Below are 27279 nucleotides of genomic sequence, written 5' to 3' on the forward strand. Positions count from 1 at the left end.
GAAGGTGGTGAGTGTTATGGAAGAAAAGAGAACAAGGAGGGGGAAGAAGGGAATACTGGGGGTTAGGGAGCTACAATTTTAAATAGGGCGGTTAGGAAGGATCCACTGAGAAGATGACATTTTATTTTATTTTTTTAAATTTATTTATTTATTGGCTGAGTTGGGTCTTTGTTGCTGCGCGCAGGCTTTCTCTAGTTGCAGCAAGGGGGGGCTACTCTTCATTGTGGTGCGTGGGCTTCTCATTGCAGTGGCTTCTCTTGTTGTAGAGCACGGGTTCAGTAGTTGTGGCGCACGGGCTTAGTTGCTCCGCGGCATGTGGGATCTTCCCAGACCAGGACTCAAACCCATGTCCCCTGCATTGGCAGGCGGATTCTTAACCACTGCGCCACCAGGGAAGTCCTGAAGATGACATTTAAACAGAGACCTCAGCTGGTGAGAGGAGTCACGTGGATATCTGGGCCAAGATCGTTCCAACAAGGGCAAAGGACTTTGAATCTGCTTTCCTTGTTAGTTTTTATTTTGCCAATTTTCTGTCGTCAGGTGATTTGGTAATGATGGGTAACAGGAGATGATTTTGGAGTTTGATTAATTTAGAAATGTTGACTGTCAATGACCTACTGTTTTTCCTGGCCTCTTTCACCATTCATTTCAGCTAACTTTGAGTTTCTTTATAGGTCCTGATAGTGATACCCGAGATATGAATTGTGCTGAAGACTAGTAGTTATCACATCTCTTACTGGAGATAGAGAGAAAGAGCTGGGAAGTCAACTAAGAAAAGAGATCCAATTTCAGCGTTTCCCTTTGTTTAAGTCCTGCTTGTTGCAAAGTTTGACATCTGAAGGAAAGACTTCAGGACTGTATTCAATGCTGGTGACAACAGAAAAAAAAAACCAAACCTCAAAAAACAAAACAACAATAAAATAACAAATAATTCCATTCCTTCTACTGCATACATTTTAAAGTTAAATGGATACAGTAGTAGTTAACACAGTTACAAAACCATAGAATACTATTTCTAGTATAATTTTAAATTCTGGATACATAAAGGAAAAGTTATAAAACTTCTGCTTCCCTTATAGTAACTTCAGTTTCTGAAAGGGTCCTATTGGTCTCACTCTACGTTTACATGTATTTTGGTGGTGATGCCAAGGGACACCAGGTTTCTACAGGCTCTATTATGAAAGTGCCTTGAAAAGTAAAAAGTGTGTTGAACAAAAAGTACCACCATTGTTCACTAGGTGCTCTGCTGTTCCTTTAAAAAATATGTCAAGTATTTAATAGCATTAGGAGATAGACAAATATATACGCATCTGTACTAAAACCAAACACTTTAAGCTTTAAAGAAAGTTTACTTTATTCTTTGTAAATTGGCAGTTATTCAGCCTCTCTGTGCTCCAGCCCCCTCATCTGAAAAGTGAGGAAAAAATAGTACTTACCTTTGTAACTATATGGTGACATATGTGAGCTAGACATATTGTGGTGATCATTTTGCAACATATACAAATATCGAATCATTATGTTGTACTCCTGAGACTAATATAATGTTATAGGTCAATTATGCCTCAATAAAAAAATAGTGCTTACTGCTTTATAGGGTTAAAGTGAGAATTAAATGAGATAATTCATGCAAAGAACTCAGAACAGTGCCTGGCACACAAAAAGTGCTCAAAAACATTGACAATTATTACTAAATTCACAAAAATATCTACAGTGGAGGGGCACCCAGTTCTTCCATTGAGGTGCAGGGTAAAGATACATCTCTTAGGAGATCAGGTAAACTTTGATTTTACTGATAGAATCAGCTGCATCAATTTATTAGTTTTGCCTTCTCATGACACGTATTAAATCCTCATTCTCTGTTAGGTCTTGCGTCAGGGCATTAGTTGATTTTAATCCAGTACTTGATCTGTCACCGAAGGAAAAAAGTTCACAGCGTTATTAAATCTCAAGTATATGCCAGGTCTTCAGAAAAGTTATTGTCAGAAACTAAACTAAGAAAGCCTTTAAAGGCGCCCAGATCAGGTGGGAAGGTGAGAAGGGCTGGGCATTGTGCCCGGAGTAGGTGAAGGAGGGAGCTCCCGGCCTCGGCCTATTGATGGGCGCTTAGAACCGGCACTATTTCGAGCCGGTGGCTGAATAGGATGCTACAGCTGCCCTCTTTTTGAGTTAATCACGTTCATAAACGTGAAGGTGGCAGCAGCCAGAGCGACCTTCCCCCTCCGGGCTAAAAGCTTCATCCTGATTCGTTCTGGCCACATCCTGCTCCTGGACGCTCTTCAGAGATCGCTCCCGGGCGTAGGCTGGGCTCACCTGCTGCAGGTGTCCCCAGTTATCGAGCGGCGTGGCCGCCGCCCTATCCTCCCCGCCCGGGGCCGAAGGGCGGCGCCGCGCGTACAGACCCGGGGGGAGGTCGGGCGCTTGGGGTATCCGGAGGCCGCTGGCGCTGCGCCCGGCCCAGGACACCCCCGGTGGGGCTGAGGCCGCGCCTCCTCCCGGAACTGGCCGGCGCGGCGTGGCGCCGCGGGAGGAACGGCGGGAGGAGCGGCGGGAGCCATGGAGGTCCTGCCCGCCGGCGGGGGCCGGACGGGGCTCCCGCAGCCTGAGGTGAGGCTGGAGGACGCGGGCCCCAGAGCGCCCCTGGTTGTAAACCTGCGAGGGGCGCCCCCGGCGGAGCGAGCGCGGGGCTCCAGGGACTCCTGGGAAGGCGAGGAGGACCCGGAGCCCGGCGAGCCCCGGGGCAGCTGCACGGCGTCCCTGGTGAGCGGGTTGCTCACCGAGCTGTACAGCTGCACGGAGGAGGAGGAGGCGGCCGGCGGGGGCCGCGGGCCCTGGGGCCGCCAGCGGCGCCGAGACAGCCTCGACAGCTCCACGGAGGCCTCGGGCTCCGACGTGTTCGTGGGCGGCCGCGGCGGCGCCGGCGACTCCCGTGTGCTACAGGAGCTGCAGGAGCGGCCGAGTCAGCGGCACCAGATGCAGTACCTGTGGCAGAAAGGTGAGGACCGGGGGAGGGGGTTCCCGGGAAGCTTCCCGGAGCCGCGCCCCCGCTGGGACAGTCCGCGCTCTCCGGCTCACCAGCGCGCACCTGTGCTGATGGGCCTTGCGCCCAGATGTTAAGTTTGGGACGTCTCTTTTGACCTGGCACGGCTGGCCACAGTGTCACGGATTCATGACTGAGTTCTTATTGTACCCCCATCCCTTCTCGAGTTGTCGAGTGAAGCATCAGTTATCGGAATGGTACCAACGGGCCTCCCCCTCCCCCCGTCCCCCATCCTCCTTGTGTTTGTGGAGGCCCAAGGGGAGAGGCAGTCCAGGTTCTAATTTCACCAGAACAGCTGTTAAGACAGGTTTGGAGTTTCCGATTTGTCTATCTGAAGTTATCTAGAGGGCCCTGGGAGAATAGAGGCGACTCTTGGGGCTGGTTTAAAAAAAAAAACAAAATCCACTTTTTAAAAATTTTATTTTACATCCACCTTCCTTGGCCACACCACTGGGAGAGTGTTTAACTAGTGAGGCAGAATAATTCAGTAATGCAGTTTCTAAGCAGAACGTGTGAAATCCATTTCGCAGAACGTCTGGTTTCAAGAAGCTCACTAGGTGGATTTTTTTTCCCCCTTGGATGGAGGATTAGTGGAGGGCCCTAGGGCGTTGTCATTATCACAGCATTTAACTACCAGTACCTTCAGTTGGAGAGGTCGATCCCAAAAGGGCCTTGGCTTTGGGGGGAGAGGCTAATTTGGTTTCTTTTGTTATCAGACTCTGATGCTCTGTCCTAATTGAGATTTTTTTTTCCTCAGCTGTTCATAATAGATTTCCTTTCAGGCACTGACACAGTTATTACAGTTGTCTTTTTGTATAGATATATCAAGACCTCAATTTACAAAATGAAGTCAGGTGTGGAAAAACATGCTAAGCCACCATAACGTTTCTTGAGTTAATGTCCTTGTGGTAAATTACCAGGAAAGGGAGGAACAAGACTACTATGGATGGGTCTCCTGTCTCCTATTTGTAAAGTCAGTCCAGCTGGTGCGGGGATGGGGTGGGGGTGGGGGTGGGGTGGAACCTAACTAGAAAAGGAATAAATTTCCCTGCTTTCTGAAATCTGTGTAAACAGCTTTCAGCTTCCTCTTTTGGCTTCCTGGTGAGGATTTTTTCCCCAGCTGATTGTTACAAATGGCTTCCACCCCCCCCCCCCACGCCCCACCTGGGACTTTAGCTGGAGTTGTGCTGTTTAATTTTATACAATTATTTGGCTGTTCTCAGGGTGTTTATGCCAAGAGTTCTGCAGGGTAATAGTTCTTTCAGAATCAGTTTTGAAGACTTATGATTTGGCTTTCTGTTTTTTACAAGGTTATTTACTTTTCATTACGGAGAGAATTTTGTGGATTAGTGATTTCCTTTTGGAAGAGGAAATTTGGCAAGCTAAAGTTTAGGGAAGACGTCACAGTACAGCTTTGGAAATACAGATTTCAAATAAGCGACCACTCTACTAATCATTCATAAGACCTGTAAGAGTCAGTTTTGCCCAAGTCTCAGTCTTTCTGCATGGTTAGCTATCTGCTGATCTCTTCTTTCCTTGTAGTCGACCCTATTAGAATGTACATGATGCCATATTATGATAGCCCTACACACGCAAACACACACATATATCCCTTTTCCTTCATCGATAAACATCATTAGAGTACTAAGAATAAGGAATCAGGTAATGGAAACAGCTGTCTACTTAAATTATTTTACAGCTTATTAGGTTATTTGATTGTTTTCAGGGTCAAAAAAATATCCCTCCTAACATAATATGTAGTTAAGACTCTATAATGTAGATAACCTGTGTATTAATTTGCTCTTCCCTCTGATACGGATTTTGTTGTAGCACCTATTTAGATATTCAGCATGCGTGGGTTGTTTATTTATGTGAGGCACCAAAATGGTTTCTCAGGAAATCTAGGCACTCTTTTCACTGTTGTCATTAAGGGCCTGAACTTTGGAGTTAGCTTGAGTTAATATCCTGCCGCTGTTCCTTACTAATTGTGTGACCTTGGGCAAGCTCTTTAACCTCTCTGAGTCTCATTTTCCTCACCTACAAATAGGGATAATAATACTACTACTTCATAGTCAGGCAGAGGAAAAAAAATATTATGTCACTTATATGTGGAATCTAAAAAAATAATACAAATAAATTTATTTACAAAAGAGTAACAGACACACACAGAAAACAAACTGATGGTTACCAAAGGGGAAAGGGGGTGGGGAGGGATAAATTAAGAGTATGGGATTAACAGATAGGCACTACTATATATAAAATAGATAAACAGCAAGGATTTACTCTATAGCACAGGGAACTATATTCAGTATCTTGTAATAACCTATAATGGAAAAGAATCTAAAAATATATATAACTGAACCACTTTGCTGTATACCTGAAACTAATACAATATTGTATTACAATACAATACAATATTACAATTACAATACAATATTGTAAATCAGCTATACTTCAGTAAAAGAAAATGCTACTACTTCATAGGGCTGTAGTGAGAATTATGTAAGTTAATGGGTGTGAAGTGCTCAGTAAATGTTAGATATTGTTTTTATTATTATATACACTGGAATTCCTTAAAGAGGAAATTGTTCAGTTTGTCAGTTGATGATCTCATTTTTCCTCATTTATTGAACACTGTGTTAGGAGCTATGGCTGATGCTGTGGGACATAATAAAGATAAAGCAGACCTTATTTCTGTCTTCCAGATATTTATATACCAGCACATGTTGCTGTAAAAGACATTTTCAAGTTCAACTCTGAAGATTTTTCCTACATTGGACAGTACATATCATTCAGAAAATCATAGAGCTCTAGGTATCTGAAGAGTCACCGAAAATGACTCTTTTGTGGAAGGAAAGTGTAATTTGAATATAAGATGATGATATCCCTGTCCCTTTTGTTTCTGTTAATAGAGGGAAAAACTTTAAACATTCGAATTTGCTCTATTTGAAGGAATCTGGGATTGAAGGGTCTCTGGTGTCTTCTTGTTGCTCGATTCCACCTTTAATCATCCTCAGAACCCAACTGTTTTCAATTAACCTAAGTGTGTTCTTACTTCTCATTATATCTCACCACATTTGAACTCAAGGTGAGAGAAATAGCTGGCTGTTTTTTTCTTCCTAACAGTAATTACTTATTCTTACTTTAGTGCTCTTTATATTAATGTTTATAAAGGCTATTCACATCTGTTTTTCAGAATAATCTTGTAGAATTTGAGACTTGGAGCACTGCCTTGCCTGAGATCACACAGATAAGTGGATTGATCCAAAGGCAATTCTTTTTAACTCAAGGTCAAATGCATTTTCCATAATGAGGTCAATCCAGTATGACGGCTGTTAAAGCAACCCTCACCCACTTCTCTGACACAGACCCCGACAGTTCACTTCCTGTGATCTCTGGAATGTTTTTCTTACTTTTGCACACTTCTTTTGTTCTCTTCTGATCCTCTCTAGTTTCTCCAAATCCCTTTCAAAATGAGTAGATCCAAACCCCACACAGGACCCCTAATGAGGGCCTAGCCTGTGCCACGCCAAGTGGAAGGCTTTGCCTGCCTGACAGGTCACAGTATGGTGACTAATGAAGTGCGACATTAGTCATACTAATATGCAGTATGACAAACAAAACTCCCCAATTGTAATGATTATTCATATAGATGTTGTGGTCACTTCTGATTCCCAAGTCTTTTTTCATTTGTAGAAAAACTGCTGTTGAGAATATTAGTTTTATAGATGCGAACTGTCTTTTACTTATCTGTTTGAAGGACATATTTTCTACCATATTTGAAAATGAAATGTTGTACTCAATGTCAAGCTATGGGAAGGCTGTATATTTAAAACAAAACCATTATCACTACATTTATCTATATTAGAAAATGTGGTAATATTACTTTGATCATTTACAAAAGTGAGTGCTTTTAAAAAACATTTGTTATCAGCTGTTAGATTTATCATTGATTTAACAGACTAAAGATTCTTTTTCTGTAAGCTTACCGTCTGAGCACTTTAATGATAGAAAAAAATACATGCCGGGCTTCCCTGGTGGCGCAGTGGTTGAGAGTCCGCCTGCCGATGCAGGGGACACGGGTTCGTTCCCCGGTCTGGTAAGATCCCACATGCCGCGGAGCGGCTGGGCCCGTGAGCCATGGCCGCTGAGCCTGCGCGTCCGGAGCCTGTGTTCCGCGAAGGGAGAGGCCACAACAGTGAGAGGCCCACGTACCGAAAAAAAAAAAAAAAAAAAATGCCAATTTTAAGGCAATGAAACAAATTTGAAACCAGAGCTGGATATCATAAGAGTCTTTGCTTACATGTTACAAGTAGCCTCAAGAATAAAATTATCTTACAGTCTTTGCATGGACAGGGCAAGAAATATTAACAGATGAGTGACTTATTTCATCAGAATCTTTCAGCTGAATGTTTACATGTAATCCTGGCTGAGAATCCAGGATTACTTGGTTTAAATGGTTGTTCCAGAGATTTTTCTCATGATTGGTATCACATTGGAATTTGTATTCCTCTCAGGGTATTTATTGTTCTATTTTCCTTTTTCTTTACTGATAGACACAAATGAACTGAAGATGATCCTTCGAGAGCTAAAGTACAGGATTGGCATTCAGTCGGCGAAATTACTTCGGCAGCTGAAGCAGAAAGATAGGCTTGTGCACAAAGTACAGAGGAACTGCGATGTTGTGACGGCGTGCTTGCAGGCTGTGTCTCAGAAGAGAAGTAAGTGCTGGATTGGGGTAAGCCCTTTTGCCACGTGGGACCGGAATGTTAGTGAAGCCACGTCAGTAGTCATTATGCTTTTGAATATATGTATTGAGAAGTTTTAAATGGAAGTCTATACCTTCAGAACTAAGAACGATGAACAACTCAGACAGCTTCCTGTATTTTTCAGTTAAAATGTATATTACATGTCTGATGTTACAATGTAGTTAGTTTTATTATTATAGATTTGAGGTAGCACTTCACTTTGACAATGGTTATTTTTGCCTGATGCTACATAATGACTAAAATCTTTACTTTTAAAACAGCAGCAAAGAGACACAACCTAAAAGGCATGTCTCTACTTTCTTATGCTGTGTTGCTCTAATAAGTGAATTAAACAATTGATTTAAAAGAAGGAGACTCTTGGAACAGGATCTTACAACTTGCTCTGAAATCCGAAAAGGACAACATAGTTTAACAAATTAAACCTGTCTCGTGGGTAATCCATTCATAAGTAAGAGATGCATGGTTTATTAACTGAGTTAAAAACAAAATATTAACTTACTAATCCATGTTAGATACTGGATATAAAAGCTTGTGAATTGATTTTTTAATTCTCCATGCAAGAGTTTTATGTTTTATTCTGCTAATGTTTCCCTATTTTTGTTTTTTATTTTTTATTAACATGCAGCGTGGCAGAACAGGTATGGTAAACAGAGGCACGATAATGTGTTTTGACAGAATGCCCGTGGCAGCTTTTTAGGTGCATGTGAAAGTTGCCTTTTCTTTTTCCTTTACCCTGTCACATTTTGTATGTAAAGTGACACTTACTAGAGTTTTTTTTTTTTTAATTCCAAATGAAGATGTGTCTGTTTTCATAAAACAATTTTTAGGGCTTGATTAGCTTCAGATAATAAAATTAATGACTTAAATTCCATTCTTACGTTTGTTATTAAAAGAAAATACTGTTTGCTTCCTCTCCTTTTATTATATCACTGTTATCCCCAAATTATTATTATGCTGTTTACTGAGGAAGGTTTCAACCTAATGTGTATTAAACGGAATACTTCTTATTGTTATAATGATGTAATAGTCCATACAAGAAGCAGGAATATAATTGAGTAGACTGGTTTTGAATAGGGTTTTCTGCAGAGCCAGACACTTGTCTGAAATAGGTAGAGAAGGAGGGTAGAGATATATAGATATACGTGTACATATATAGATATACATGTATAGCATATAGTACATGTATATCTATATATGTGTATGTATACAAAAAGTTGTCGTGTGTTATAAGTATTTGATATTTTTCCATGGATTCTGGTTGATTTCACTAGCGTCCAGTAAAAATGGTATTATTTTCCCTTTTTATTTTGAAATGTTTTGATTTTTCTCTTCTCAACTGTGTTTTCATCTTCCCATTATTATTGTTTGTACCAGAAGTTAAAAGCACAAAGTGGTAAATGCATGGATTTGGATGTGTGGGAAAGTATAAGGGGGGGCGTTGGAGCCAGTGTCAGGAGACAGAGAGGAGTGTCAGGCTAGCACAGGATCACAGGCTGGTAAGTACCAGAGACTGATAATCGTTTAGAGTTTCACTTTGCTTGACTGATGAAAGGACTGGCTTTTATGTCTTTTTAGAAAAATGTGTCCACACGCCCCCAATTTAATTTGTGGATTTGTGGGTGCAGCATTCCTATGTATTTTAGATTTTTGTCTCTTTAAGTCCAGAGTTTTGCATGTCAGAGAATATGGGGGTTAATGGCTCCTTTCCTTGGATTTCAGTTTTCACCTGGGTAATAAGACTCTATTAAATGGAACAGAATTTTTTGTTGAATTAAGAAATAACAGTGTATTAGAATTATCATTCTCATCATGTGATAAAGTATTATGATGTAGACATTGTTAGAAATTTGACTAAATGGTTATTTATCCATTTGAGAACTCCAGAGGTTAGATTTTAAAAAAAATTAATTAATTTTTGGCTGCATTGGGTCTTCGTTGTTGCGCGTGGGCTTTCTGTAGTTGTGGCGAGCTGGGGCTACTCTTCGATGCGGTGCACGGGCTTCTCATTTTCGTGGCTTCTTTTGTTGCAGAGCACGGGCTCTAGGCACGTGGGCTTCAGCAGTTGTGGCACATGGGCTCAGTAGTTGTGGCTCGCGGGCTCTAGCACGCAGGCTCAGTAGTTGTGGCACGGGCTTAGTTGCTCCACGGCATGTGAGACCTTCCCGGACCAGGTCTCGAACCCGTGTCCCCTGCATTGGCAGGCGGATTCTTAACCACTACACCACCAGAGAAGCCCCAGAGGTTAGATGTTTAGTGACTAAATGCCTGATTCCAGTACTTACCCATTTGTCCTCTTTCCTCAGTCAACTAATAACAAATATGTTTAATTAGATTAGTCACTGAACTTTCAGTTTAGTAGTGACTGTCAGTGATGCATTGCAATACAGCATATGTGTTGAATTGTTTGCATTTAATGTGCAAAAGTCAGATAACCCCTGTTTTCCCCTCCATATGGATTCAGTGCTTATGATTCTTTCTATAAGTGACTTTTTCCCTTTTATAACACGCTGTAGAATTAAACAATTTTTTTTACATATACATGAAATATTTTTATTGTTGTTAGGTTTACAAAAACAGGGTCATATTATAGAATTAAACAATTTTAATCTTTTATTAAAATGGATTATTTCCTGTTGATACCCCGAAGGGGATATATTAATTTTGAAATAAGAATCACAAGTGGATGATGATTCAGAAAGTGTGAAACAAAATGACTAGATCATTTCTATTTCTAACACAGGTGATGTAACTGCTTAGACTTTTTGATTTTCTACACCAAGCCTTACGGCAGAATCCCTTTATTTTCAAACGGGTGAGAATAAGAGCAGGATCAATATTTGCCTTATAGCACAGCAGATTTTTCCCGTAAATTTTACCGTTTATCTAAGGGTAACCATAGTATAACCACTTCAATATTAATCTTAAAATGAATAATAAGAATAGTATCAGCAGCTACTCTTCACTAAGTATGTGCTTTATGCGAAAGTGTTGGTTTTATCTCTCATAGCAATTCCCAAAGTATATTGTCTTTAGGCACATTTTATTGGGAAATTGAGATTCAGAAAGTTGAGGTAATTTGCCTAGTGGTTGAGAAGGAATTTGAAGATAGGTATCTCAAAACTTCACTCTTTAGACCGTAAACATAAGAGGGGTCTGCTTTTTCTTAGCAATTAGATTGATACTTCTCTAATACTGGATTACTGTTGGAGCAATAAGAAATTTGTAACATACGAAGGATGTAATACAGAGTTTCAGGTTTATTAGAATATACTGCTTTAGCTCAGTTGGCACGTGAAGTAAATATCTTTTCTTGGCCATCTGGATTATGGAACAAATGTAGTGTGGTGTGCAGGAAAATCTACCCAAAGGCATTAAGATGATGGGAAGAATAAGGTGAATATTTGGCCGGGAGTTTGATTCTGATGATAAGATTTTTAAGTAGTTTGCTTATCCCGTGGTGTAGCTATTTTTCCTGAAAACAGAAGGGAGGCCATCTTAATGATCAGCGTTGCCTAGTTCTACAGTTTTCTGCATTGGTGTATTAAATGTTTGTTCTGCTGGTTGAGTTTGTGAAAGGTGTTATAGATCAAGTGATTGATCTAGATGATTCCAATCTAGTGGTGATTGGAAAACTGTGAAAAGAGAAAAGCATGAAAAAAACGTGAATGTAAATGGAAGTATTATCTTTATTTTAGTCTGGTCTCTAAGTACAGGAATTTTAGGCAGCTTATAGACTCATTTTATTAATGTGTTCACCCTGGCATCCTGATAATGTAATTAAATCTTGCTATCATAAATGCCTGGAAGAGACTGATACTTTTGTCAAACAGTGAGTGGCCTTTGTTCTTCTTTTTCTATGGGTCTCTTCTCTACAGTAGTACCTTGTCCTCTGCGGCAGAAGAAGGAATTTGTGTGATGCTGAGTTTGGTATCACTGGCATTCAACATTTTCCACTAAGAAACAATTCTCATTGTTTTTTAAAAAATTATAAAAAGTAATGCACCTAACCAGCCATCTACTCCTAGGTATTTACCCAAGAGAATTGGAGATGTATATCCCCACAAAAATGGGTACATGAATGTTCATAGCAGTTTTTTTTTATAATAGCCAAAAAATGGTAACAACCTGAATGTCTGTCAATGGATGAATGGATAAACAAATGTGATACATCCATATGATGGAATATTATTCAGCCATAAACAGGAATGAAGTTACTAATTCATGTTACAACATGGATGACCCTTGAAAACATGATGCTAAGCACAAAAGTCCACATACTGTATGATTCTATTTGAAATGTTCAGAATAGACAAATCCATAGAAACAGAAAGTAAATTAGTCATTGCCAGGGCTTGCGGGTAGGGAGAATAGGAAATGACTGCTAACGGCATGGGTTTCTTGCTGGGGTGATGAAAATGTTGTGCTGTCAGATAGTGGTGATGTGCACAATTCTGTGAATGTACTAAAAGTCACTAAATTGTACAGTTTAAAAGGGTGAATTTTATGGTATGTGAATAATATCTCAACAAAAAATGTTAAAATATAATAGTAAGGAAACTTTGGAAAATACAGAAGTGTAAAAAGAAGAGGAAAAACCATTTTCTAAAGACAGTCTCTTAATGTTTTTGAATTTTTATTCAAGTGGTTTTTTTTTTTTTTTTTTTTTTTTTTTTTTTTGCGGTATGTGGGCCTCCCACTGTTGTGGCCTCTCCCGTTGCGGAGCACAGGCTCCAGACACGCAGGCTCAGCGGCCATGGCTCACGGGCCCAGCCGCTCCGCAGCATGTGGGATCCTCCCGGACCGGGGCACGAACCCGTGTCCCCTGCAATGGCAGGCGGACGCTCAACCACTGCGCCACCAGGGAAGCCCTCAAGTGGTTTTTTAATATGAAGTTTTTCCAAAGTCGGTGTACTGTATAATATTTCTGTATCCTGCCTTTTTCATGTAACATATTATAAGCTGGTGCCATTGGCATAAATTATCATAAACATAATTTTGAATGATTAATGCACTACTTTTCAGTCTACCATTTTATTTTGTCACCACATTGTAATAGTGATGAATCTCCTTTCAGTTGTGAGTACAGAAACACAACTCAAACTGATTTAAGCAATAAAGGAAGTTGATGGGCTTACATAATTAAAAGTCCAAGGATGTGCCTTCAGGTGTAGCTAAATCAGGTAAATACAGGTGCTCAGAGAGTATCTTTAAGAATATGACTTCATCTCTTAGCTGTGCTTTCCTCTGTATTGGACAACACCAAAATGGCCAACAGCAGCTCCGAATCAGCAAACGTACCAGAAAGAACATCTTTTTCCGTAGCTCCAGAAAGTCCCATAATTTACTTTCCTCGACCTAGTTGGGTCACGTGCTTACTAAGACTCAACCCTTTTTTAAATGTATGTAAGAAGGGGTTAAGGTGATAAGTGCCATGGGGAAAAAAAAACCAACAGGAAAAGGCAGATTTGGAGTGGCCAACAATTGGTGTTTGTGTTGTCCTTTAAATTTTAACTCTTCTAGTGAGTGTTTTAGTGGCTGCGTGATTTTCATTTTCATTTTGCTGATTACTAACGTGGTTCAGCACCTCTTCATGTGTTTAATGACTAATTGTCTCCTAAGAAAAGGATTGTCTCCTTTTTCTTATAGATTTGTAGGAATTCTTTATGTATTCTGAATATGAGTCTTTGTCAGATACATGTGATGCAAATACTTTCTCCCACTTTTTTGGCTTGCATTTTCACTCTCTTAAGAGTGTCATCTAGAGGGCATCTATGAACATTCCATTGGGAGTCATCCTTTCCTATCAGGCATCTCACCTGCGGCTTTGTATGTTTGGTCAGACTTCTGGCATGTTTCGTTTCCTGTTGTTTAGTAAAGGTGCTGTTCCTGGGATGTACTAAACCAGGTGATTTTTCTTTTTTTTGATTTTTTCCTTTTGATTTAATATACTGAGAAAGAATTGGGGCTGTTAAGATCAATTATAGGAGTGGTGTGTGTATTAAATAGTTATTCATTCTGGAACACAAGGACAGGATTGTAATAAAAGGAGATGGAACAGTTTTAAAAAAAAAGAGTGTCATTTGATGAACAAGAATTCTTAGTTTTTATTTAGTCCAATTTACTAGTCTTTTAGCTTCTTGCAGGGCCAGCTTCACGGGCATGTGATCTGTGCAGTCACTTGGGGCCCATGCTCATCAGGGCCCTACAATTGGTTTAATGCTCTGCTGTTGCTTTTCTTAGTGATTTTTGAACAAGGGGTCCCACAGGTTAGGTAACCAGTCCTGCCTTTATAGCTGGTGCTTTCTGTTCTCCCATTATATTTTCAGGAAGCTTTATTGTTTTGTTTTCAGATCAAAAGCCACCTAAAATTGATTCATTTTGTTCACATGAAATGAGAAAGGAGTCAAATTTCATTTTTGTCCAGAAAAAAAAAATTCATTTTTGTCCATGTGGACATCTAATTGAATCAGCACGGTTTATCAGAGACCATCCTTTTACCACTGCTCTGTGGTGAGATTTTTATATAAATTTCTATATGTGTGTGGGTCTATTTGGGGTCTCTTATCCTATTTTATTGTTTTATTTGTCTATCCTTGAGCCAGTGCAACACTGTCTTAATTACTGCACTGTTTTGGTTTTTTTTTTTTTTTTTTTTTTGCGGTACGCGGGCCTCTCACTGTTGTGGCCTCTCCCGTGGCGGAGCACAGGCCCCGGACGCGCAGGCTCAGCGGCCGTGGCTCACGGGCCTAGCCGCTCCGCGGCATGTGGGATCTTCCCGGACCGGGGCACGAACCTGTGTCCCCTGCATCGGCAGGCGGACTCTCAACCACTGCGCCACCAGGGAAGCCCTAATTACTGCACTTTATAATAACTCTTACTCTCTGATAGTGTAGGTTCTTACATCTTGTTCTTCTTCAGGACTGTTTTGCTTATTATTGGCTTTTAGGGGAGAATTGACAACTTTACAATGTTGGGTCCTCCAATCCATAACTATGGTATTTAAAATTATTATTCAAATTTATTTGAATAATATTTTACAGTTTTCTATGCAGAGGTCTTACATATCTTTTTACTATATTCTTAGGTAATTGAGTTTTCTTGATGCTATTTTAAATTGGTATCTTTTAAGAAATTCATTTTCTATTTGTTTCTAGTACATAGAAGTATGATTGTTATCTGCATATTGGTACTATATCCAGTAATCTTACTTTTCCTTTTCTTGATTCTAATAATTTATCTGTAAAATCATTTGTTTTTTCTAAGTATATAATCTTTATCATCTGTGAATACTGTCAGTTTTATGGATTTCTTTACCATCCTTTCGTTTATTTTTCTCGTCTTATGTACTGGCTAGGACCTCCGGTTTAATCTTGAATAGAAGTAGTGAAAATAAGATGAGAATTTTTGTCTCGTGTACAACCTCAGAAGGAAAGTTTTCTTTTTATCATTTCACCATTAAGTACAATGTTTGCTGAAAGTTTTCTGTAGAAATCCTTTATCAAATTAAGAAAATTCTCTTGTTCAATTTGCTAAGATGCTGAATTTTATCACATACTTTATTGCTATATTGAGATAATATGTTGAATTTTATATTTTTGTTGAATTTTAAAACAACTTTGTATTCTTGAAAAAAATCCTACCTAGGTCATTATATATATTTATATATGTATATATATATATACACACACACATATAATATACACATGAATATATACACATATATACACACACACAATATGTATATGTACATACATATATACATTGCTAGATTTGATTTGCTAATATTTTGTTTATGATTTTTTATGGCTATGTTCATGAGTGAGATTAGCTTATAATTTCCCTTTCTTGTAATGCTCTTGTCAAGTTTTGGGAGTCTCATAAAAGAAGTTACAGAGTACCCTCTTTTTCCATTCTTTGGAAGAGATTGTATAAGACTGGAATTATTTCTTTCATAAAAGTTTGGTAGAATTTACTGGTAAAATATTTGGGCCTGAAGTTTCCTTCATAGGAAGGTTTTAAATTATGACAACTTAAAAAATTATAGGATTATTTGTATTTTCTATTTCTTTTTATATCAGCTTTGGTAAATTACATACAATTTGCCCATTTCACGTAAACTTTCACATTTATAGGCATAAAAATTTTAAGAATATTTCTTTGGTTCCTTTAGTGTTCCACAATATTAAAACAATATCACTGATTTAAATAGAAATTCACTTACTATTTAAGATATCTATTATAGAATGCATCACCATAAAGAAGAGTATTCTAATACATGTATATATATTAAAAATAAGCAAAATCTATGTATGATATCTACCTATGAAGATTGAGTAATAAATATTACTGGCACATTAGAAGCCCTTGTGTGTTCCTCCCTGGCTGAAATCTCCTTTCTCCCCTGCGTTTGTGTTAATTATTCCCTCGCTTCTCTTTATAGTTTTTCTGCCTCTTGTACATATCCCTAAACAACATATAGTTTTGAAAAGCTGAGTAGCAAACCCATGCCTAGTTGTGTAGGGAAAGGGTAATGTTGCTGCCTCTGTTAGAGAAAAGCTCTCAAAAGGTAAGCCAAACCGTTTCTGGGTCACAGTCTGATGTTGGGTTCCTCAGAGAATTCACAGGAGCCCCTTCTGGGGGAGTCAGAGGGCAGGTCCTGTGGCATCTGCCAGGGCTGTGTTTTGGACTAGTTGATGAATGATCAGCTAAGCTGGAGGAGTGGACTGCTGCTTATTTTTGATTTGAAGCTCGCCAACATGGCCTTGCTCTTTCTCTCAGAAGTAGGTCCAAGCAGAACACTTTTGTGGGCATGGAGGGGAGTGGAGAACAGGCACTTTATCAGCACACTGTGAGATAAACAAGCACAGATGAGAATCTGGACCAGCTCACCTGGGCATTCTCACTTCGAGTTAGAAAAAGGGTCCAGTAGCAGGAAGCATCTTGTGTTGACTGCAGTCAACACAACTGTTGCCGGTTGTGCCCTGTCTGATGCACACCCGTGATCTTGGGATCTCTCTTCACTCTCAGCCTGGAGGCTCTGTTTTTCTCCTGTGTTGGATCTGTTACTTCCTGTGTCCTGTGTTTTCTTTCTTTCTTTTTTTGAAAATATCATTGCCCATATCTCCTTGAGGAAGGGCGCCTGTGAGGTAAATTTTTGGAAATTGTGCAGGAATGAAAATATCTTTATTATATCCTTGCTTTAATTGGCATTTCTACACCTGTTTTATCGCCTTGTTTTATTGCTTTCATTGTTGGTCTAGAGAAGTCTAGAGTCTTATTCCTTATCCTTTGTACTGGACTGTTTGTTTTTCCTCTTTGAAAGCTTGTGGGATCTTTCTTTGTTCTTGGTCTTCTGGAATTCACGATCATGTTGCTTGGTGTGGGTCTATTTTCACCCACTGTGCCTGGGTCTAGACGGGCTCTTTTGATCAGGCAACTATGTCTTTCAGCTCTGAAAAATTTATGTGAATTAATTCTTTGATGCTTTTCCTCTCTCCTTTTATTTTTTCATTTTTCCTCTTTCTGGAATTCTATTGTTTGGCTGTCAGAACGTCTGGACTAGTTCTGTAATAGTCTTGTCTTATTTTCTATATCTGTTGTTTATTTTCTTGTTTTTGCTTTACTTACTCAGAGATTATCGCAACTTTATTTCCCACTCCTGTTACTGAGACCTTTTTTTTAAGTTGTTAGTTGACTATTTCATGCATATATATGGTATTCTGTTCTTATTTCATAGATGCAATCTATTTCCTTGTTGCTCTAAGGATATTAATGATAGAGACTAAAACAGACAAACAGAAAATAACAATTTGGAGGAAATAGATTATCCAGGGAGGAAAGAAACCTTCAAAATGCTGTTATACTTCAAGTCTTTCCCCGGATATCCGGTGATCCTTGACTGTCTGCTCATAAGTGTGAGAATCTAAAAGAATGAGTTGAACTCTGAGCTCGCCCAGTAGAGCTTGTGGACTTTGAGCTTTACTGGAGTGTCATCTGGATGGGCCCTTTCTTATAGGGCCCCCAGGTCAGTGTCTCCAGGTTTTTCTTGTGGAGCTGGTCAGAGTCCTCAGGGAAGAGTCCTCTGACTTCCTGCCCGGATGGTGAAGGTCTATGGAGCTAAGAGCTGGGTCTCTGCATTCAGTATTCAGTGTGCATATGGTCACTGGATTCCCTCTGTTTTAGGTAAGGTTCCCGCCCTCAGCTGGTTGTCCAGCCAACTCTCTGTTTTACCCCTTTTCAGAAATGAAACCTTCAGTCTTTGGCAGGGATGGAAGAGGAGTAATTGTCCAGCCTCATGAAGTAGGGGAGAGGATATAGGGATCCAACTGCTTCTCAACAGCTGTCTCCCAATTCTCCTTATGAAGCCTGGCCGCCTGTCTCTGAGTCTTTTGTGGAATATGTGGTGTAATAGAGGTTGGATTTCCACTTTCCCGTGCGGTTTTGGGATTTGGCTTTCTAGGATCTGCTGAGTCAATTTCTACTTGTCCATATGTTTTTTCATCTTCAAAATTCTATTGCTGTTGTCTCTGATGCTTTTTTTTTTTTTTACTTCTTGGTCCTTGTGGGTTATGATAAACAAAAATCTCTTAACTGTATTTTTCAGTGTGATTTTAGTGGGGACCAAAATTCGATGGAATTTTTTTTGAATCTTCCTTCTTAACCCAGATGTATGTATTCCTTTTTCATAAGCTCATTTGTTTTGCTGGATGGAAAGTATTTTTTCAGCTTTATTGAGATATCATTGACATATAAACAAGTTAGCATTTAGATTAAGGTGGATGTGCCTTAACTTTGGAACTTGGTTGCAGAGTTGGGACTTTTGGTATAAATTTGTTAATATTGATAATCGATTTAGGTTTGTTTTGATATATAATTAGCAGCGTGGTCTGCCCTAAAGTAAGACTATGACTAGGTGAAAGAAATTGGGTTCTTATTGCTTACAACATATTTTAGCAACAGTTTCCTCTCATTTCCTTTAAACTTTTAGTGTCTTGCAGCTGAGTTTTTTTTTAATTTTGTCATAATTTACTTATTCTTATCCTCACTGCAAATTTGTGAAATATTTGAAAGTACTGTATAGCTTTTGAACCTCTAACTTCCGAGAGATTCTTTTTTTTTTTTAAATACATTTATTTATTTATTTTTGGCTGCATTGGGTCTTCGTTGCTGCGCGCCGGCTTTCTCTAGTTGCAGCGAGTGGGGCTACTCTTTGTTGCAGTGCGCGGGCTTCTCATTGTGGTGGCTTCTTTTGTTGCGGAGCATGGGTTCTAGGTACACAGGCTTCAGTAGTTGTGGCACGTGGGCTCAGTAGCTGTGGCTTACGGGCTCTAGAGTGCAGGCTCAGTAGTTGTGGCACTTGGGGCTTAGTTGCTCCATGGCATGTGGGATCTTCCCAGACCAGGGCTGGAACCTGTGTCCCCTGCATTGGCAGGTGGATTCTCAACCACTGCGCCACCAGGGAAGCCCCTGAGAGATTCTTGTGGCTTTGGAAAACAACAAAACAGTAGCTGTTTCTTGTGCACATTACAGAGAGAACTGGTTTTTAGAGAAAAACATCTGAATCTCAAAGTCATGGTAATTTAGAGCTAGAAGAGAACTTAAATCTGATTTCTGTTTACTCCCAACCTTAGGGCTGGGCAAAGTGAGGTGGAAGAGTTAAGAGTGTTGCCGAATATAATCTGCAAAACAAAAAACGAAAAACTGAATCACTATGATGTACACCTAAATCTAACCCAGTATTGTAAACCAACTATACTTCAGTTAAAAACAAAACATTGCGGGAACTCACTCTACTGGTTGGTGACTCAGTCAGGGCTCCCCTGGTTGGTGGTGCCCTTGCTATCAGTTGTGACAAAAGAAAACTGTATATACAGCCAGCAGGGGGAGTTCTCTTTCTCTTTTAAGCTTTCCTAAGAACTGTGTTAAATTTACATTCTCTGTATTGTCACAGCTTGAATCCTGGTTCTGCCACTTCCTCAAGGTGCAGTCTCATGTAAGTTCTTTGACATCCCTGGGCTTCATTTTTCTCATCAGTTAAAAAAGGGACATGGGGGCTTCCCTGGTGGCGCAGTGGTTGAGAGTCCGCCTGCCGATGCAGGGGACACGGGCTCGTGCCCCGGTCCGGGAAGATCCCACCTGCTGCGGAGCGGCTGGGCCTGTGAGCCATGACTGCTGAGCCTGCGCGTCCGGAGCCTGTGCTCCGCAACGGGAGAGGCCACAGCGGTGAGAGGCCCGTGTACCACAAAAAAAAAAAAAAAAAAAAAAGGGACATGATGATAATACCCATGGTTATGAGAACTGAGTGAAATTATATAAAATGCTTATAGAACAGTGTCTGGCCATATTACTTACTATTATTGCCATTATTTCTGCTGTGGGGAGGTTTAGAGGCTGCCTTTTCTACCAGCATTTGGATACTACTAGCATTTGAAGGCAATTGAGAAGGTTGGAGTTGGGGTTCCTCACATTTAAAAAAATTGATGGGATGGGATTGTTGGAGGAGGAGATATTAGATGATCATAATTAGGGATTTTAGACTTCTTTAGCTCTTTGGGAAAGGATGGCTTACTCTTGTCCAATAACATGCAAGGAGATTGCTCCTCTTTTATGTGATTCAGTTGAAAAGATGACAAGTAAACACATTATATCTGAAAGTAGGCAACTGCCTGTGTGTACAAGGACAGTAGGGTCCAAGGTGAGAATCACCCAAATCGTCCTTGAAGCACTTCAAAAAAGAACTAGAATGAGAAGAATGACAGGAATGTGCTACGTAGCTAAGGGTAGGTGGGCTGGGGCAATATTCCAGGCAGAGATAATGGCGCAGAGGCTGCGAGGACATCAGGTACTTAGGATACTTTTAGTAATCTAGTATTTCTGGATATAAAATTAGAGCTAGAGGGAACCTCAGAATTCATCTGGTGTAACTGCCTCTTGAACATAGAACACTAGTGTCTGGGAACTGCCTTCTCAACTAGATTGAAAGCTGTTTGAGGATATGGCTATTTGACAATAACTACTTGATAAGTGAACATTTAGTACATAATACTAACCGATAATGAGAGTGCAGCCTTATCTCTACGTGAGGATGAAGTGAGTAGGGAAAATTAGATGATATCACTCTCGTTAGAAAGAAAGTTTGAAAATGTATATACCAGGCAGCAGGAAAATAGCAGAGACAGATAGTTCAGCTGTGTTGTCTTTATAGAATATGTCCTTAACGGCGTTGTAAAATTGTACCTACTCAGTTCTAAATATGGATCTGACCTATCTCCCTCCCCAGACTGCAGGAGCTTTGTTTTCCTACCTGCTTCTTGGCATTTCTGTCATGATTTTACTTTCGAGGTCATTGAACAATAATGTAATATTTTTTTCTGGGGAGGGCATGAACAAGTAGATGTTTATAATGGACTCTGTATAGAAATATATTTTAATATCTTATGTTGGAAGAGAATTGTTTCTAATGAATGCTCATCGTTGCCCATGCCTAGTCTTTTAGATGGAGCTCTTTTTCGGTCTCATCCAGTATTGCCTTCTCAACACCATTTGCAAAAAGGAATGTTCCAGGACATGGTTACTAAGGCAACATCAAAGTTTGCTCTTTGGCCTGCGATGTCTTCCATAAGGTTTCTGCTGTGTATGAAAGTTGCTGTAGCTGGGTGTCTTGGTTTTTTTGTGTGTCTAGTTCCTCCAGCTAAAGGTGGAGATCATCTCCTCACATCTTACTGCCACTACCCAGGATTGCCAGCAGAGGGCAGGCTTGCTCCTTTCCCTGATCTGGGACCTGCACTGCCTTCTTCCGGCCCAGTCTGTCGCCTCTGATATCCAGCAGTTTTCTGATTTGTCAGATCACACAGTTTCTAGAATCAGTTATAATATAATTAAAAACTAGTGGAAAAGGGACACAAACGTCATTCTTGTTTTCTCCATACATCTTGATTCTTTGGGGCAGATGTCTTTTAGCCCACGTTGGTGGCCCTCTCTGAGCTTTTTCTGCCCATATTCTCCCAGGATGACGCACGAAAGGTATAAGGGACTCAACCCTCAACGCTTGTAATGTGAGGAGGTTGTGGTCTTCATGTTGTTGTGGCCTCTCCCGTTGCGGAGCACAGGCTCTGGACGCGCAGGCTCAGCGGTCATGGCTCACGGGCCCAGCCGCTCCACGGCATGTGGGATCTTCTCGGACCGGGGCACGAACCCGTGTCCCCTGTATCGGCAGGCGGACTCTCAACCACTGCGCCACCAGGGAAGCCCTGGAGGAGGATTCTTAATAGGTCGTTAAGGAGGTTTCTCAAGTTTGATTCCCACATCGAGGTCCACAATGTTGCAGCGTTCCTACAAAAAGACACAGATTTACATGGAGCTAAAGTCTGTACACATCCATATTAATAGATTTTTTTGTTGTTATTCATGGAAAGATGTGATAATAATAATTCTCCTTTTTAGAGGAGGAACTAAATTTGCAAACAGTATTGGGCTGTGAGTTCGAGAGTCCTGGATTCTGTTTTTGATGTTTCTGGATTTTCTGCAAATCATCTTGCTAGCCTTTGTTCACCAGTTTGTAAAAACAGTATTCTTCTTGGGAACTTACTGGTGACTTTTCTTCAGGGTGTCTCATTGAAGAAAATACATTTTCTCTTTCAAGTTTTAGCCATTGTATTTGAGAGTGGGGAGGATTCACCCCACATCAGAAAAACATGACAAGTTTCCCAGGGAAATGACCATCTCTCTCTGCCCTCCCAGCCTGACCATTAAAAAAAAATTTAGTTGCAATCAATTCATCCCTTTATATGAGTGAAAGTGAAAGTTGAACAATGAGTAGAAGGCGTCCTCATTACAGTTGTTGCTAATAATTAACCCACCTGTGGGAAGACCCGTGGCATGTGAAATTTGCTCCACTTGTGTCGACCAGTCGCCTTCAGCATCCAGTGGTATCCGTGTCCTTGCCACGGATGGCTGGGACCAGCCTCTCTTAAACTTTCCCATTAAGTTAATGCTCTTTGCACTTGAATTTCAGTCTGTGTTTTACTTGAAACCACATCCAGAGGGGTGTCAGTGATGTGACTATAGTTAGGGAATGTGAGCCTCAGAATGAGTAAATGACCTGAGTTTTCCCAGTAAATCAACCTAATTCTCCTCTCAATTCATAGAATCATGAAACTTGAGCTCCTTGGGGATCATCTAGTCCAACACACTCCTTTTACAGATGAGGAAATTGGAGGCTCAGAAGCGCTAATAAGATGGTTGTAACTACCTCACATCCATTAGGATGGCTGCTATTAAAAAAAAAAAACCCAGAAAATAAGTGTTGGCAAGAATGTGTGAAAAATTGAAACCTGTGTACACTTTTGGAGGGAAAGTAAAATGGTGCTGCTGCTATGGAAAATGGTATGACTGTTCCCCCCCAAATTAAAAATAGAATTACCATGAGATCCAGCATTCTTCTGGGTGTACAGTCGTCTCTAGGTGTCTGCAGCATATGGTTCCAGGACCGGCTGTGGACACCAAAATCCACGGATGCTCAAGTTTCTCTGTATCTACAGCTCCACATCTGTGGAATCAATCAACTGCAGATCGTGTAGAACTGTAGTATTCATTGAAAAAATCTGTGTATAAGTGGACCAGCACAGTTCAAACCCATGTTGTTCAAGGGTCAACTGTATACTGCAAAGAATTGAAAATAGGGTCTGGAAAAGGTATCTGTACATCCACGTTTATACCAACATTATTCGCGATAGCCAAAAGGTGGAAGCACCCCAAGTGTCTATTGATGGATGAATGGATAAACAAAATGTGGTTTACACATATGGTGGAATCTTTTTTAAAAATTTTATTTATTTTTGGCTGGAGTATAGTTGCTTTACACTGCTGTGTCAGTTTCTCCTGTACAGCAAAGTGAATCAGCCATACATATACATATATCCCCTCTTTTTTTGGATTTCCTTCCCATTTAGGTCACCATAGAGCACCGAGTAGAGTTCCCTCTGCTGTACGGTAGGTTCTCATTAGTTATCTGTTTTATACATAGTAGTGTATATATGTCACCCAATCTCCCAATTCATCCATACGTTTGAGAGTGGTATCCATACATTTGTTCTCTACGTCTGTGTCTCTATTTCTGCTTTGCAAATAAGTACATCTATACCATTTTTCTAGATTCCACATATATGCGTTAATATACATTTTTTTCTCTTTCTGACTTACTTCACTCTGTATGACAGTCTCTAGGTCCATCCATGTCTCTGCAGATGATACAATTTCATTCCTTTTTATGGCTGAGTAATATTCCTTTGTATATATGTACCACATCTTCTTTATCCATTCCATTCCATGTTGACGGACATTTAGGTTGCTTCCATGTCCTGGCTATTGAAAATAGTGCTGCAGTGAACATTGGTGCGCATGTATCTTTTTGAATTATGCTTTTCTCAGGCATTCTCCTTATGCCCAGGAGTGGGATTGCTGGGTCATATGGTAGTTCTAGTTTTAGATTTTTAAGGAACCTCCATATTGTTCTCCATAATGGCTGTATCAATTTACATTCCCACCAATAGTGTAAGAGGGTTCCCATTTCTCCACACCCTCTCCAGCATCTATTGTTTGTAGATTTTTTGATGATGGCCATTCTGAGTGGTGTGAGGTGATACCTCACTGTAGCTTTCTTTTTTTGATTGTTCACATTTATTTTATTTGGCCTCACCCATTTCTCAACATTTAGGACTAGGGTTTTGTTTTTTTTCAATTAATTTTTTTTAGAGTATGGTTGCCTCATTGTAGTTTTGATTTGCATTTCTCTAATAATTAGTGATGTTGAGCAGCTTTTCATGTGCTTCTTGGCCATCTGTATGTCTTCTTTGGAGAAGTGTCTATTTAGGTCTTTTGCCCATTTTTGGATTGGGTTGTTTGTTCTTTTGATATTGAGCTGCATGAGCTGCTTGTATATTTTGGAGATTAATCCCTCGTCAGTTGCTTCATTTGCAAATATTTTCTCCCATTCTCAGGGTTGTCTTTTCATCTTGTTTATGGGTTCCTTTGCTGTGCAAAAGCTTTTAAGTTTCATTAGGTCCCATGTGTTTATTTTTGTTTTTATTTTCATTACTCTAGGAGGTGGATCAAAAAAGACCTTGCTGCAATTTATGTCAAAGGGTGTTCTGCCTATGTTTTCCTCTAAGAGTTTTATAGTGTCTGGTCTTACATTTAGGTCTTTAATCCATGTTGAGTTTATTTTTGTGTGTGGTGTTAAGGAGTGTTCTAATTTCAATCTGTTACATGTAACCATCCAGTTTTCCCAGCACCACTTATTGAAGAGACTGTCTTTTCTCCATTGTATATTCTTGACATAGGGTAGAATCTTATTCCTCCTCGAAGGAAGGAAATTCTGACATGCTACAACGTGGATGAACCTTGAGGGCAGTATGCTAAGTGAAATAATCCAGTCACAAAAAGACAGATAGGTACCCCTTATATGAGGCACCTAGAATCGTGAAATTCATAGAGACGGAAAGTAGAATGGTGGTTGCCAGGGGCTTGGAGGAGGGAGGATGGGGAATTGTATAATGGATGACAGAGTTTCAGTTTGGGAAGATGAAGGTTCTGGAGACTGGTTGCACGACAGTTCAACGCTACTGGACTACACGCTAAAAATGGTTAAGATGGTAAATTTTATGATACGTGTATTTTACCCCCCGCCCCCCCCGCCCCTCACCAGAAGAGCTTATGTCCACATGGATAGTTGGCGTTTCATTTACTCTCAACTGTTCTGTGCTTGTCCTAAAATGCCATTAATGATATTCTTTCCACAAAATTAATCATGGATCGGACGCTAAAGCATCCTTCCCCCAACCGGTTTGTCACTGCCCAGAAAAATAATTTTCACTGTTGATGTGTGGATGCTGTTTGACTCTCCATCCTCCTCTCTTCAGATCACACCTTCCCACTCTGTGCTCCAGGCAGGATGCATTACAGGTGGTACTTAAAGTTCACCGCATTCTCTCTCGCCACATGCTCTTTGCTTTGGTACTCTTTTCTCTGCTATATGGTAACTTCTACTTTTAGGATTCAGCTGAGGCATCATTCCTTCTGGAAAGTACTTTTGACCCCAGAGTCTGAATTTGGTGCTTCCTCTGGTCAGGCTTGTCCTGGCCACGTGGAATTGTCCTGCTCTGTTTCCCGGTCTGCATCTCACGCCGGACTGTGTCTTACTTACTCGATGTTCCCAGTGTCTAGCACACCGCTTGCACAGGGTAGGGGCTCAAAAACCTTTGCCAGAAGATGAACTGTGTCTTGGAAGATACTGCTGTAAGAGAGACATATTCAGAACTGCCCAACACCAGTCGCTGATCTGCAACTCTCCGGCTTTTTTTAGAAGTTCATTTTGAATCATTGTGGTAAAATACATGCAACATAAACTTTGCCATCTTAACCATGTTTAAGAGCTTAGTTCATTGGTATTAAGTAGAGTCATATTGCTGTGCAACCGTCACCACCATCCATCTCCAGAAGTCTTCATCTTGCAAAACGGAAACTCTGCACCCCTTAAACAATGACTCCCCATTCCTCTCTCCCCTCAGTCCCTGGCAACCACCATTGGGTATGTGTCCTTTTGTGACGTGCTTATTTCATTCAGCATAATGTCCTCAAGGTTCATCTATGTAGTAGTAGCATGTGTCAGAATTGCCTTCATTTTTAAGGCTGAATAACATGCCACCATATGTATGTACCACATTTATGCATTCATCCATTGATGGACACTTGGGTTGCTTCCACCCTTTGGCTATTGTGAATGATGCTGCTGTGAACATGGGGTAGCTCTGACTTCTTAAGCATGACAGGTCTGTCTTTGTGCCGTCCATACAGCACCACATAAAAAACACACCTTTTAGACCCTGAATTCTTACATCCTCCATCCTGAACCATTTTTCTCCATCCATCTGCTTTCTGTCCTCTTCCAGTCTCCCCAGCGTTGACCTTGTGACTTATTTTCTTCACTTAGAACTGCGTCTGTGGTTTCAGTCTGGGTTCATACACAACCCCTTGTCTGTGGTTTCGGATCAGTCATGTTACAGGTCCAGTCAGAAGACTTGCTTCTCTACCTCGTGGAGTTTGGGATCTCTTGACAGAATGTCTCCCCCTCCTCCTACCCCTCTACTTTCTCCACCCCACCAGGCTTTTCTCTTCCGCTTTGCCACCTATTCCCATTGGAGAAGGGAGGCTCCACTGGCAGCAGCCCTCCCATGCTCTGTTCGGCGTGAAGCCCCCCTTCCTTACCCTTGGCCCCTACTGCTCCCCCTTCCCCCATTTCCCATGATTGCAAGGCCTTGGAGAAATGAAAAGTGACCTCTTGAACTAAAGACAATTGCAAAATATAGCCACCACTCCCAACAGCCCTTGTTAGTAGATTGGGTGGGAGAGTGGCTAGTTTCACATCTGTCCTGACTGGGGCCATCCTGCTTCTCCTCTGTCATGTGCTGTCTGTCC

General features: G+C 40.5%; 1 protein-coding gene across 1 annotated transcript in view; it reads left to right on the top strand.

Moving 5' to 3' along the window:
* Positions 1-2553: 2553 nt before the first annotated feature.
* TBC1D30 (TBC1 domain family member 30) overlaps positions 2554-27279 on the top strand; it is a gene marked incomplete at its 5' end in the record, with an annotated part of 80813 nt that continues 56087 nt past the window's right edge. Inside the window, 2 exons of the mRNA XM_082667000.1 lie at positions 2554-2992; positions 7594-7758. Coding sequence (XP_082523126.1) covers positions 2554-2992; positions 7594-7758 — 604 coding nt within the window. The remainder of the gene's footprint in view (positions 2993-7593; positions 7759-27279) is intronic.

The sequence above is a fragment of the Grampus griseus genome (assembly GCF_964374135.1).
Source record: "Grampus griseus genome assembly, chromosome: 11".
NCBI lineage: Eukaryota > Metazoa > Chordata > Mammalia > Artiodactyla > Delphinidae > Grampus > Grampus griseus.